General features: G+C 47.6%; 2 protein-coding genes across 4 annotated transcripts in view; one reads left to right on the forward strand and one right to left on the reverse strand.

Annotated features, from left to right (window-relative positions):
* Nucleotides 1–10,890, forward strand: part of TBCE (tubulin folding cofactor E) — a 75,809-nt gene extending 64,919 nt beyond the window's left edge. For 2 of the 3 annotated variants that reach the window (XM_045783721.2, XM_045783722.2), the window contains 10 exons: nt 1,161–1,237; nt 2,419–2,514; nt 3,058–3,122; nt 3,219–3,283; nt 4,690–4,842; nt 5,520–5,673; nt 7,321–7,389; nt 7,925–7,984; nt 10,327–10,418; nt 10,594–10,890. In XM_045783721.2, coding sequence (XP_045639677.2) covers nt 1,161–1,237; nt 2,419–2,514; nt 3,058–3,122; nt 3,219–3,283; nt 4,690–4,842; nt 5,520–5,673; nt 7,321–7,389; nt 7,925–7,984; nt 10,327–10,418; nt 10,594–10,686 — 924 coding nt within the window. In that variant the 3' untranslated portion in view covers nt 10,687–10,890. The remainder of the gene's footprint in view (nt 1–1,160; nt 1,238–2,418; nt 2,515–3,057; nt 3,123–3,218; nt 3,284–4,689; nt 4,843–5,519; nt 5,674–7,320; nt 7,390–7,924; nt 7,985–10,326; nt 10,419–10,593) is intronic. The other variant, XM_087863136.1, reaches the window with a different exon arrangement.
* Nucleotides 10,656–12,390, reverse strand: part of B3GALNT2 (beta-1,3-N-acetylgalactosaminyltransferase 2) — a 60,212-nt gene continuing 58,477 nt past the window's right edge. The window contains exon 12 of the mRNA XM_045783723.2: nt 10,656–12,153. Within this exon, the coding sequence (XP_045639679.1) occupies nt 12,013–12,153 (141 nt within the window). The 3' untranslated portion in view covers nt 10,656–12,012. The remainder of the gene's footprint in view (nt 12,154–12,390) is intronic.

Genomic DNA, 12,390 nt, shown 5'->3' on the forward strand with positions numbered 1-12,390 from the left:
TCCTGTTTCTTTGGTTTATTACCCAGAAATAAGAAATTTAAAATTCTTGGCTTAGTAGGGAACGGAAGCACAACTGTGGCCTCGCTTTAATCATCCTATTATCCAAATAGTAGGATTCTTTAAACTGCCTCACAGAAAGGAGTTGCAGAATCATAGTAAAGTAGAATTTTATATTTTGGGAGTCGGGATTCTCTCTCAGCTCCTTCTGGATTGTTCTGGTGTCTTTCTGGACGGTGGCACTCCGTGGCGGTATGCAGTTAACATATGCCAAACTTAAAGAGCCCTCGACTTAGCTGTTGAATGTGCCTTCCCGCAAGTGCTCTGAGGCAGAGCTGCTGGAAGATTCTCGCATCCTTTCCTCCTTTAAAGTTTGGCTCCCGGAATCCATTGCTCATTGTATACAGTTAGGTTTAAGAGTGGACTTGTGGGTCCTTCATCCAGTAGCGTTTGGAACTTATATCTGGCACTGCTATTTTCTATCAGAGCTGGACTGACCTCACACGCCCAGAATATTCCATTTTCACACCAAGCACAGATAAGTACCTTCCCAGCAAAGCCCTTTGTCTGTGGAAGGCCACTGAGGCGCCGCCCTTAGAGACCGGTCACCTTCCCTGGTGCACGTGTGTCCTAGGGCTCCCTCCTTGGCGATGGCCTTAGATCTAGCGCGAGAACAGGCAGGCGCATAGACATGCCGGTGCTAGAGATGGTGGTCCACGTGAGAACATGTAGGAACAGTTGCTGGGAAACACCGTCTGATGAGTGTATTCTTTACACACCTGGGTTGGCACTGAGAACTGAGCAATGGTGTTTAACATCAAGTTCCTTCCTTCGGTGAAGCAGACTGTGTCACAGAATAAGCGTGTGCGCAGTGCCCGTCTGCAGGGCCGCTTTACAGGTGCCCCGTGCAGTTCAGGACATCCCCGGAGGACGCATTCACAGCCACCAGAGTGCCGACTGTATACACTCCCATGTCATTGAAACCCTTTGTCACCTGCCCACCAGGACTCCCGGCCTGAGTTAGAGTCCGTGATGAAACGTCCATAGTGCGTTTTATTTCTAAAACAGTAACTGAGCTGAACTAAAGTGGAGGTTGTAGTAATTAACACGGGAAGAAGCATGCAAGAGACGCTGCTTCAGCCTGAACTCAGTTTCTCTCCTAGGTGCTCCGATGTGCCTCTGGGTGGCCGGTCCTTGAGGAGCTGTACCTCGAGTCTAACAATCTTTTCATTTCAGAAAGGTACCAAGGGTTTACTTAACGTTCGTGTGTCGCCATCTAGTCTGAATACATGAACGGTCTCCGTGATGCCGCACGCTAATTTTTTAAAGGATTTGCCAGTAAGAATTAGAAACATGCTTATTCTTCACAGAGTAGGATGCCAACTGATTATTGGTTCTAACTAAGGAAAAGCCCATCAGAGTGAGAGCCTTGAGTTAAATATATTTGAAGACAAGAATTTTATTAGTTTCACAGAACATTTTTAACTTCTGTTTCTAAATGGAGGTTCTGTAGGAAATGCTTTGTAAGGATCAAATAATGCATTTTAGTTACTTTATTATTTTTTATTTTTATTTTATTTTATATTTTATAAAATATTTTATATTATGTAAAATATTTTATTATTTTTTCAAATAATGCATTTTAGTTAGCAGTATCTGTTTAAGGTTGATGTACCAACGTATATGTAAAAGCTTGTTGTCCTTAAGTAAATTAAATATGTTGTCTTTCTCTTTTGTTATCATTAAATTATTACGTAGAATTAAACGTAGGCAAATTTACAACAAAATCTCACTGAACGGATTCAAGTTAATGAGATTTTACTATATGGACCGATTTATTATACAGGCAAATGCAGGTGTCTTTGTTTTTATTTTTAAAGATTTTACTTATTTATGAGAGAGGGAGAGAAGGTGGGAGAGCGAGCGAGTGGAGGGGGAACAGAGGGAGAGGGACAAGCAGACTCTGCACTGAGCATGGAGCCCCATTTGGGGCTCAGTCTCACAACCCCGAGATCATGACCTGAGCCAAAAGCAGGAGGTGGACGCTCAACCAGCCGAGCCACCCAGATGCCCCTGCAGCTGTTTTGAAATTACACTTATTTTGAGATAATTTGAGATTCCCCTGCAGTTATCAGAAAGAATACCCAGAGATGCCCTGTACCCATGAGCCAGGTCCCGCCCTCGGGAACATCTGGCAGAGCTGCGGGACGGTATCACCGCCAGGGTCCTGGCGTCGGTCCCGTGCAGACACAGAACATCTCCATCACCACTAGGGCCCCTCGTGTTTCCCCTGTGCGGCGCTACCCACCTGCCGCCCGCCCCTCCCTCTCCTTTACCCTAAAGGCAGGTATTTTAAGGCCGTATCTTTGAAAACAATTAAGAGATTAAATTCATGTTGAAATGCTTTTATTTTCCATACAGGCCAGCTGATGTTCTACAGACAGTCAAGTTATTAGACCTTTCCTCTAATCAATCAATTGATGAAAATCAGCTGTTTCTAATAGCCTACCTGCCCAGGTAATTTTCTCCTAAAATGCCAGTTGCAATAGCGCTTAGAAATTTTTAGTGACTGGATCATATGCGATATTTGCTTTCTCAGTGGAAATGTGATGATGATGATGATGATGGAATTCACCAACTGAGTAATCCCCATGGGGAAACTTTTATTTGAATTTATGTGGAGAATGTTCTTGTGAACCACATACACCGTAGTCTACGTCTGTACTAGGTAACTGAAGAATGAATAATTTGGCCCTGGTGCTAATGTCAAAAGTCTTCATTCATTAACCTTTGGGAAGTTAGACCATGTCTCTTTCGTCTCTGAGACCCACGAGCACGTGGCACAGCCGTGGGCACCAGGAACGGGTAGGCGACTGCACAGTCCTCAGAACACATTCTCGAGTCCACTCCGTGTGCCCTAAACTGCCCTTTGTGGTTTCTAAGTGTTTCACGTGGCATGAGAACCTAGGGCGTGGGGAGAAATTACAGATGTAGTCTGATTGATAGCCTATAGCATTTTCTATTGTGCTTTGTAATCAAATTTAACATTTTAAATTTCAGATTAGAACAACTAATCCTTTCTGACATTGGAATTTCTACTGTGCATTTTCCGGATGCTGGAACTGGTATATAAGATCATTAACTCCTCTCCCTGCCCAGTACCTCATACTTGAGCTATTTCTTTCACTTCTGCTGTGTAACTTCATTCTCCTTTTTTCTAGGGCACAAAACAGCCATGTTTCCTTCCTTGCAATACCTCGTAGTTAATGACAATCAGATATCACAAGTAAGAGCTGCTTGTACGCACACAGACTGTGCGCACCGCGCGAGCCCTCATTCCCACTGCCATGAGGACTTCCTCGGTTCCTTCTATTACAAAATATTTTTTATTTTAAGAATATTCCTTATTAAGTGAATTTTAACTCCAGTATAGTTAATGTGCAGCGTTCTGTTAGTTTCAGGTGTACAGTGTAGCAAGTCAGCAACTCCATACGTTACTCAGGGCTCATCACCATAAATGTACCCGTGATCCCCCCCGTTTCTCCCAGCCACCTCCCCTCTGGTGACCATCTCTTTGTTCTCTATAGTTAAGAAGAGTCTGGTGTTTTTTGTCTCTCTTTGGTTTTCTTTGTTTCTTATGTTCCACACGAGTGAAATCATGTGATACCTGTCTCTCTCTGGCTCCATTATACTCTCTGGCTCCATTATACTCTCTGGCTCCATCCATGTTGTTGCAAATGGCAAGACTTCATTCTTTTTGATGGCTGAGTCATAGTCCATTGTGCATATACAGCACATCTTCAGTCATCAGTCAGTGGACGCTTGGGCTGCTTCCATGGCTTGGCTGTTGTAAATACTGCTGCAGTAAACACAGGGGTGCGTGTGTCCCAAAGTTAGTGGATTTTTTGGGTAAAGACCCAGTAGTGTGATTACTGGATGATAGGGTAGTTCTATTTTTAGCTTTTTCAGGAACCTCCATACCATTTTCCACGGTGGCTGCACTAGTTTGCATTCCCACCAACAGTGCACAAGTGTCCCCTTTCTCCACATCCTCGCCAGCACCTGTTGTTTCTTGTGTTGTTGGTTCTAGCCATTCTGACAGGTGTGACGTGATGTCTCACTGTGGTTTTGATTTGCGTTTCCCTGATGATGAGTGATGGTGAGCATCTTTCCATGTGTGTGTTGGCCATCTGGGTGTCTTCTTTGGAGAAATGTCTCTTCGTGTCTTCTGCCCATTTTTCATCGAATTAGTTGTTTTTTGGGTGTTGAGTTTGATAAGTTCCTTATACATTTTGGATACTCTTTATTGGATATGTCATTTGCAAATATCTTCTCCCATTCTGTAGGTTGCCTTTTAATTTTGTTGATGGTTTCTTTCGCTGTGCAGAAGCTTTTTATTTTGATGTAGTAAGAAATATTTTAAATCGAAAGAGAAATGCTTTTTCTCAGAAAACCCAAAAGGATTAAGAAAGAAATCAGTTTGAGTCACACAGGGGCAGACTGGCATTTTACAGGGCGCGGTTCTAGAGTGACCGTGCGTGGTCTTCCTAGTGGGTGCTCGGGGCATGAGGACAGTCCCGTGCCTCGGGCTGGAGCCTAGGGGCTTTTGCCTGTCTGTTGGTAGTTCAAATACGCTAAGAAATTAGCCTGAAATGTGCTTATTTTCACGTATTCTCTCTTGCCGGGTTTCAGTGGTCATTTATCAATGAGCTGGATAAGTTACCGAGTCTGCAGGCTCTGTCCTGCATCCGAAACCCCCTGACCGAGGGCAGCAAGGAGGCACAGACCACGCGGCAGCTCATTATCGCCAGAATCGGGCAGTTGAAGACCCTGAACAAATGCGAGGTGAGTGCTGGTCTCAGGGCCGATGCTCGTTAGAGTAGGAAACAAATGATCAAAAAGTGTAAAAAGTTGGAGTGTCGTAAAGGGTATCAGTGTAGTTTCCCTCCGGATGGTCAAATAGCACCCTTGCGCGTGACTCAGTGATGGTTCTTCCAGGCTCCTCGGGAGGTGGCGTGGATGAGCTGAGGACAGAAGCCGGTGCCCAGCTGCCCCCTTGAGGGGGGCGAGGAGTAGCCGGCACTCGCTCCCTTGGCTTGGGGGATTATAGGCAGAAAGAAGACAGAACCACAGAGCTTATCCTCTTCTTCTCAGCTGCTCTTCTCACAAAATTGCCACGGCAGTGCCTTGCCAGCACCCATGTGCTGCTCGCCTAGAATAATCTGCCCCCGGGGGGTGGGGGGCACCTGCGGGCCAACCTCCCGGGGGTGCCCGAGACCCCTGCCGCGGGCCAGACGCCGGCGTGTGGACAGATACTCTTGTGCAGAAAACAGGAGACTGAAATTCTGATTCTCTTCTTCAGTAAACTCCTGAGTTCTGTCCCTGTTAGGAAAGGTAGAAACGTAAGCGTCGTCCCTCTCCAGGTGATGATTCTCCACGGTGAGCAGCGCGGGAAGGGCAGGGTACGACGCACACTCGTTAGACAGCTGCTTGAACAGACCTGTTTTTACCCCTTCACATAGATTCTGCCGGAGGAGAGGCGCGGGGCCGAGCTTGACTACCGGAAGGCGTTCGGGAACGAATGGAAGGCGGCGGGCGGCCATCAGGATCCGGACAAGAACCGACCCCATGAGCAGTTTCTCGCGGCGCATCCCAGATACCAGCTGCTGTGCCTCAGTACGTGCGTGCGTGCGGCTCGCAGGCCTCCCCGTGCTGCCCCTGCAGCTCCAGCCGCTCCGTGCCCTTGCTTGTCTCCCTCGGGCGCTTTGGGGTCCCCTGAGCGGACCGTTGGTGTGATCTGGGGCTGCGTCCGCAAGTTGGGAGCAAGACTCACTCTGCTGCCTTTAGGGAACAGAAGTCAGCAGCCTCCAGCAGAGGGAACCTGGGGAGTCCGTGGGTTCCTGGAAGGGGGAGATTGGCATTGGGGGGTGGGAGGAGAGCAGCTCTGAGGGGAAGGTCTCCCCTGTCTGGTGTGTTCGCTGGGCTTCCCGCTGCGGGAGGTAGGACTCCTCCTCCTTTGGGGGGGCCAGAACCTGGGGATTTTAAACATGAGGGGCCTGTTAGGGTAGAACCCAGGCGCTGGTGTTTCTGAAGCCCCCCAGGTAGTTCGCTGCCCGGGGAAGTGCAGACGAGCGCGGCCTTTCTCCTCCGCTGCTCCAGCGGCGCCCCCCAGCCCCGTCCCCAGCCCTGTCCCCAGCCCTGTCCCCCGCCCCAGCTCGGGCACTCGCTCTGCTCGGGGCCTCTTTACCTTCCTTACCTTCCCCGGCCTGGGTCCTCAGGCCCTGAAGCCACCGCTTCGTGATTCTCTGTCCCTGACGTACTCTTCATTTTGTTTTAACTTCATTATTATTCCAAATTTCACTTTTTTTTTTATGATTTTTTATTATATTATGTTAGTCACCATACAGTACATCCCCGGTTTCCGATGTAAGGCTCGATGATTCATTAGTTGTGTATAACACCCAGTGCACCATGCAATATGTGCCCTCCTTACCAAATTTCACTTTTATGTGATTTTCTTTTTCTTTTTTTTTTTTTTTTTAACATATTTCCTAATGCAAGAAGCTCACTGCATAAATGCTTCAGGCTGGAACATTATCTTTGAGGAGGAAAAGCTGCCTGTGGGAATTGCTTTCAAATCACTCCATTAGCTGGCCCAATTTCCTGGCCACTGTAGGTGAATTCTGTAACCCCCCCGGGGAGGGGGAGGGGAAGGGAAGGCTCTCACGCAGCCCCGCAGATCGGGCCCAGGGCGGATCGGGCCCAGGGCGTCCCGCTAAGGAGACAAAAAGCACAGCTCCCTGGGAGGTATTTACAGAATTGCAGTCGCTGGTTGGCCTGGCAGGAGTCAGAGCAGGGGAGGCCTGCTCTCCCGTGTCCTTCTCTCGAGGCTGCTTTTCCAGGCGGGGGATGGCATTGAGCTCCCGGCCTGGTGTGGCGCCGTCCGGCTGCCACCCGAAGGTGTCCTGTGGGTTGTGTCCCAGCTGGTACCAGGGTTCTCACAGGACCCCGAAAGCGAGGGAACGGTTTGCAAAGGCGAAACTCCGAGGAAGTGTCTTAAGTACCCGAAGGCCCGGCCTCATCTTGCGGGTTGGGAGGCCCGACATGGCTGACTCGGAGGCGCAGCTGGCAGAGCCCATGCGTGGAAGCAGTTGCCGGGCCTCCGTCCTAAAGACAAACAAGTAGACCAGTAACTGAGTAACAGGGAGCAGATCCCAGGTTAGCGGAGCAGCGGCTGCGCGGGGCGGGCCGATCCTTTCAGCGCCTGTGTTTCCTTCCTTGGGCCTTGGGCCGCTCATCGTCCCTGCTTGCGTCTTCTCACAGAGTACGGCGCGCCTGAGGACGGGGAGCTCAAACTGCACCAGCCGTTCCTGCTCAAGAACCAGCTCCTGAGTAAGAAGCCCACACTCGAAAGCAGCTTCCTCGTGTTTGCGTCCTTAGGCGCCGAAACAGGGGGGCGCCCGTAGGGATGGCAGGGATGGCTCTCTTCAGGAAGCACCGAGAGCACTCCCACTTCGAGAGAAGGGAGGAGTTCGCAGACATCTGAATCCTCACAGCGAACGTCTTAGCTCCCGTGCTTGCAGCTCAGTGGCTTGTGTTATAAATGGGGGAGCGTGCGAGAAGTGAATGGACTTGTGACTTGGAAATGTGTGACTTTTCTTACACTGGGACACCCAGCTGCCCTGTCGGGAGAGGAGTCGGGGGGAGAAGGGGAGGCGCTAGATGTTGGTCCAGCGCTTTGGGTTGTTGTTCATTCTGTGAAGAACTAATAGAAGGAATATTCAACATCAGTAGGACCTGCTCTTGACTAGGATCCGAGCCTGGCGGTCCGAGCAGCCGGATCGTGGGGCAGCTGTGATTAACGTGTGTGCAGTTCAGATGCTTATTACAGTAGCTCTCAGTCTTTTGCCTTTTTTTTTCTTTCAAGCACTGAAGATAAAATATCCTAATCAAGTTGACCAGAAAGTCCTAGAGAAACAACTGCCAGGTAAGAAAAACAGGCCTTTTGCCTCCTCACACTTAGGAATCACTGGCCTAGGTACGAGTTGGCTGGAAGGAAACTGTCTACAAGTGTGGACTTCTGGAGCTTAAATGTTTTCGCTCATCTTTTGTGATCTAAAATACAGTCCCTCATTATTCCCCTCAAAAGCTGAAGTGTCCCGTACCCACATCAGCTTGTCTGGGAAAGGCTTGTTAAACTGGAAGCATCTTTAGCTGACGGCGTGAGCACTGGAGCGGCGTGGCCTTTCCCGAGCCCACCGCTGTTTAGTTCCCAAACTGTGGCTCTGGTCCTGGGCTTGAGGTCTGTCTTACTGTCCCTTTGCAAAACTGGAAACGTGTCCTGGTGAGCTGAACTGTGAAATATGTGGACATTTGTGACTTTTCACACACCTTAACAGTTAGGAGTCCCTATAGAAAGTTCTTGGATGTGGTGTCTGAATGGACACACTGAAAGGTTTTCTTCAGAAAAATGACTTCAGAATTCTGTCTAAACATCACTGTTACTGGAACTGAATTAGTTTCATTCTGAAAATACTTTTGTGTCAACAAACTAGATTGAGCTAACGTACCTTAAACCTAGAATTACGGTCTCTGTTTCGAGCGTCCTGTGAATTATCAGAGGAAGCCTGATTCACGGCTGGAGTGGTATGGACAGGGTAGGTGAGAGCAGCGAGGCTCTGAGGAAGAGGTGAAATGTCTGTCACCCTAAGGAGCTCTCGTACAATATTTTCCTTTGCTTGTCAGTGCAGTGAATTCACATTTTAAAATTTCTACTTGTAGCACTTGTAGTGGCAAATTTCACCACCACGTAAATGCTTACAGTGGGGAGGAAAGGGCCGACTAAACCCTGGCAGGGCCGTGCCGCGGCGTCGGGTGGCATGAGCGAGCAGCAGGAGCATGGGGCCGCACTGTCCAGTATGGCTGCCACGGGGGGCAAGTTAAGGAATTTCAAATTTAACTTGAAAGAAAAAAACCTCAATCCTAAGTCGTCCTGACCCCGTCGCACTTCAGGTGCTGGCTGGCCGCATGGAGGGAGGACTGGACTGGATGAGAAAGCAGCACGTGTGGTCAGTACGTTATGAAACCCACCCACCTGACAGAACCGGAGAAAAGCCTGGAACTGTACAGCTCTGTTAAACTTTCAACGCTGGTCCTAGGGAGGCACAAGCCATCTCTACATTTTCTGAACGTTAAGACAATCTTGTGTTACATTTACATTAGAAATGGTAATGTTCTTTAGAGCGTTACGTGCAAATTGCCACCTTTTCTGTAGACACAGTGGGAGTGGGCAGAGTTCTTAGAATTGTCGTATGACCAAACTTTTTGTTTCTGATATGACTTAGGAACGTGTCCTTTCCCGTAGCCACGTGGGAGTTAAACCATCACTAACCACCCTCTGAACAGTGAAAGCTGGTCCTCCGAAATCTTTCTAACAGCACAAGATTATCTAAACCTACTCACACATAAAAGAAAAAGTTACTTGAATTGTGTCAATTACGTGTTTATGTTCAACACATAAACAAGGCCAGTTTTTATTCTAAAATAAAGATAACATTTATTATCACAAGTTGCATAAAAACACAGACAGCTTTTACAAAAATCATTTTGATAGAAAAATATTTGAATACATGTGGTATTTGTAGGAACACCGTACTGTTGCTGTGCCTCCAGCTAAAGCGTCAAAGAAACTCTATTTCTCATCATCAGAATATCCAGTATTTACCACAACCCATCTTTGGAAAGAAGTTCGTAGCGTTTTCTGAACAAACCAAAGCATCTGCTCGTGAAACAGGTCCCCGAGCGGGGCGAGCGCGGTCACGCGTCGTGATCCGCACAGAGCGGGCGCACTCACAGGGAGCCCTCGGGCCACCGGTCCCTCCCTCGCTCGACACAGGGGGAAACCAAGGCAGAGCGATGGAGAGGCGCCCTCCGACGCCTGCGCCCCCACTCCAGCATTCTCTCCGCCATCCATAAGTGAGTCATCACAGAGATTTAGAAAGTGAATGATTTTACTCATTTACTCTGTGCAGAGAAGATGATTTCTGGTTTATTCAGATGAAGAAGGAAATATTAAAACCACTGAAATGGCATGAAAACCCATTGTCAAAGGGCACTTAGGTCGAATGTTGACTCCATTTTGCACAGCTTCCCGCATCGAGTCAGTGGTGTGGAACCGGCTCTCCCCGTCCACGGGGTAGGGGAGCCTTTCCCTAAGGATTCCCGCGGGGAAACGGATCCCGTGAATCACTGCGACTATGGTCTTGTTATGTGAGCTAGTTTTACACGTAACTGTCATTCAGAGACTGAGGGTGTTTTTTTCTTTGACAGACTCCATGACAATTCAGAAGGTAAAGGGACTGCTGGCCCGTCTTCTCAAAGTTCCTGTGTCAGAACTTCTGCTGTCCTATGAAAGCCCCAAAGTAAGTTGCCTGGCAGAACACAGAGTCCAGCTTAGGTCCCCCCAGTGTGACATGCTGTGAGCTAGGGCGCCACGTGACGTGGACTGCTTCTAAATGGGAAACGTACGCCTCTGGGAGGGGGCACAAGTATTAAGGTGGATGTCTTTATCACCCCAACCCTTTGTTCTGTTTGTAGATGCCTGGCAGAGAGATCGAACTAGAAAATGACCAGCAGTCATTACAGTTTTATTCTGTGGAAAGTGGAGATTGCCTGTTGGTGCGATGGTAACAGCTAACTAAGAAAGTTTGGGGACTACACTCGGGGGGTGGGGGGGTCATCACCGGAAATATAGGATTTATTAGAACAACTCTGTCAGAAAAAAAGAGGTTTTACAACTTGCCCTAAGTATAGAAAAGGTGGTATTTTTCACTGGGAAGAGACCATTTCTAGGCTTGTATATAACAGCAGTAATAAAGGCTTTGCACCTACTAATGATTTTCTGATTTTATTTCATATTTATAGTTTGTGACTACACATTTCAATGTGTGGAGATTTAAATATTAAATAGAACGTAGCTAATGAAATCTGAACATAGTTAATGTCGGTCACAGGACCAGTTTTAATGGAATTCTATGGATACTACTGGCTTAAAAGGTTACCAAAATGATTTGGATGGTCATTCTGGGAAATGTCCCTTAAACTTAGGGAGGCACCGCTCTTCTCTGTGTAATGTATATGCTATGATCTCTTCCCTCCATTACACTGTTTTTAGAATACTTACGAAAATTCATGACATGCTTTTCCCTACAGCTGTACCTAAGCTGGGCATATAGTCTTCTACAGAAGATTTCCATCTCTGATCGGACTTCACTAATATTAGGTAAACATCATTAGGCAATGACAGGAGGAAAGAAAAATTCATTCTTTCAAAGTGTCCACTATTCAGCAGTACCCTTCCCTACATCACTAAAGCCCTGAGACGTATTTGATTTACAGCCACAGAATTTTAGCCTTTTTTTTTTTTGATAGTACTAGACTGTGACCTTCAGGATGCATGTTAAATGGCAAAAGAAAACTGGAATTAGCCCACTTACCAAGGGAACTTTAAAACCAAGGTTCAGAACTGAGAATTATATGGGTTCCTTTTCCATCCCCAAACTTTGGTTTAAGTGACCACACAGCATTCTGAGTTGTTTGGCCCTTAATTATCCTAATTATGCCTTACAAAGCTCTTCTGTAATCCAGCTTGGATTTCACATTCTTAGTTACTAAAGATTTCTGAATGAGGCCAATTTTAACCAAAAGTGATAGGTAATGAACTATAAACTAGAAATGATGATACATCAGGTTTTAGAAACTTTTTTTTGTTTTATAAAACAATTTGGTGTTTTTCAAATGGTCTTCCAATATAGAAATAAAATTTTTGTTATGTACAGTATCAGCTGATTTTTAAAAAGAAAATTTTGTGCAAACATTTAGAAATATCACATTGGTTTCAGGTAAAAAGTGCCAAGCTAAACTATCCTGAAAGACTACATCACCTCCGGCCCAACTGTGGCCTCAGACTTACACTCAGCTTCTCCCTCGCATACCCTCCTCCTCCAGCACGGCGAATTAAAGTCCTGCTGCTTCGCACTGACAAGGATCCCCGCACAGTTCCTTCAGCTTCCACAGCTGTGTCAGTTCCTGGGGCGAATACTGCGGGGAGGACAGCATTCCCGTCTCACACGTCTTCTCACACAGCCACAGGCCATCCTGGCGAGAAACAAAACAAAAGGGAACTTGGGAGCCGTGGAACTGAGGCTGTGGGTTCTGGGGAGGTGGCAAGGATTCCAGGCACCCGTGTGTTTGTGGGTGACCCGCCCGCATGGTGGGAAGGGCGACAGGCAGCAGAGGGAGTTCTGTGGCTGGGAAGCGCACACGGGGAGTTCCCTGCGGCTGGGAGAGAAGGTGGCTGTAAACCATGTGAGTAAGGGCGGCTGTCGGACGGAG

Source organism: Ursus americanus, chromosome 6 (assembly GCF_024610735.1).
Source record: "Ursus americanus isolate L20-20 chromosome 6, mUrsAme1.1.p, whole genome shotgun sequence".
In the NCBI taxonomy this organism is placed as follows: Eukaryota; Metazoa; Chordata; class Mammalia; order Carnivora; family Ursidae; genus Ursus; species Ursus americanus.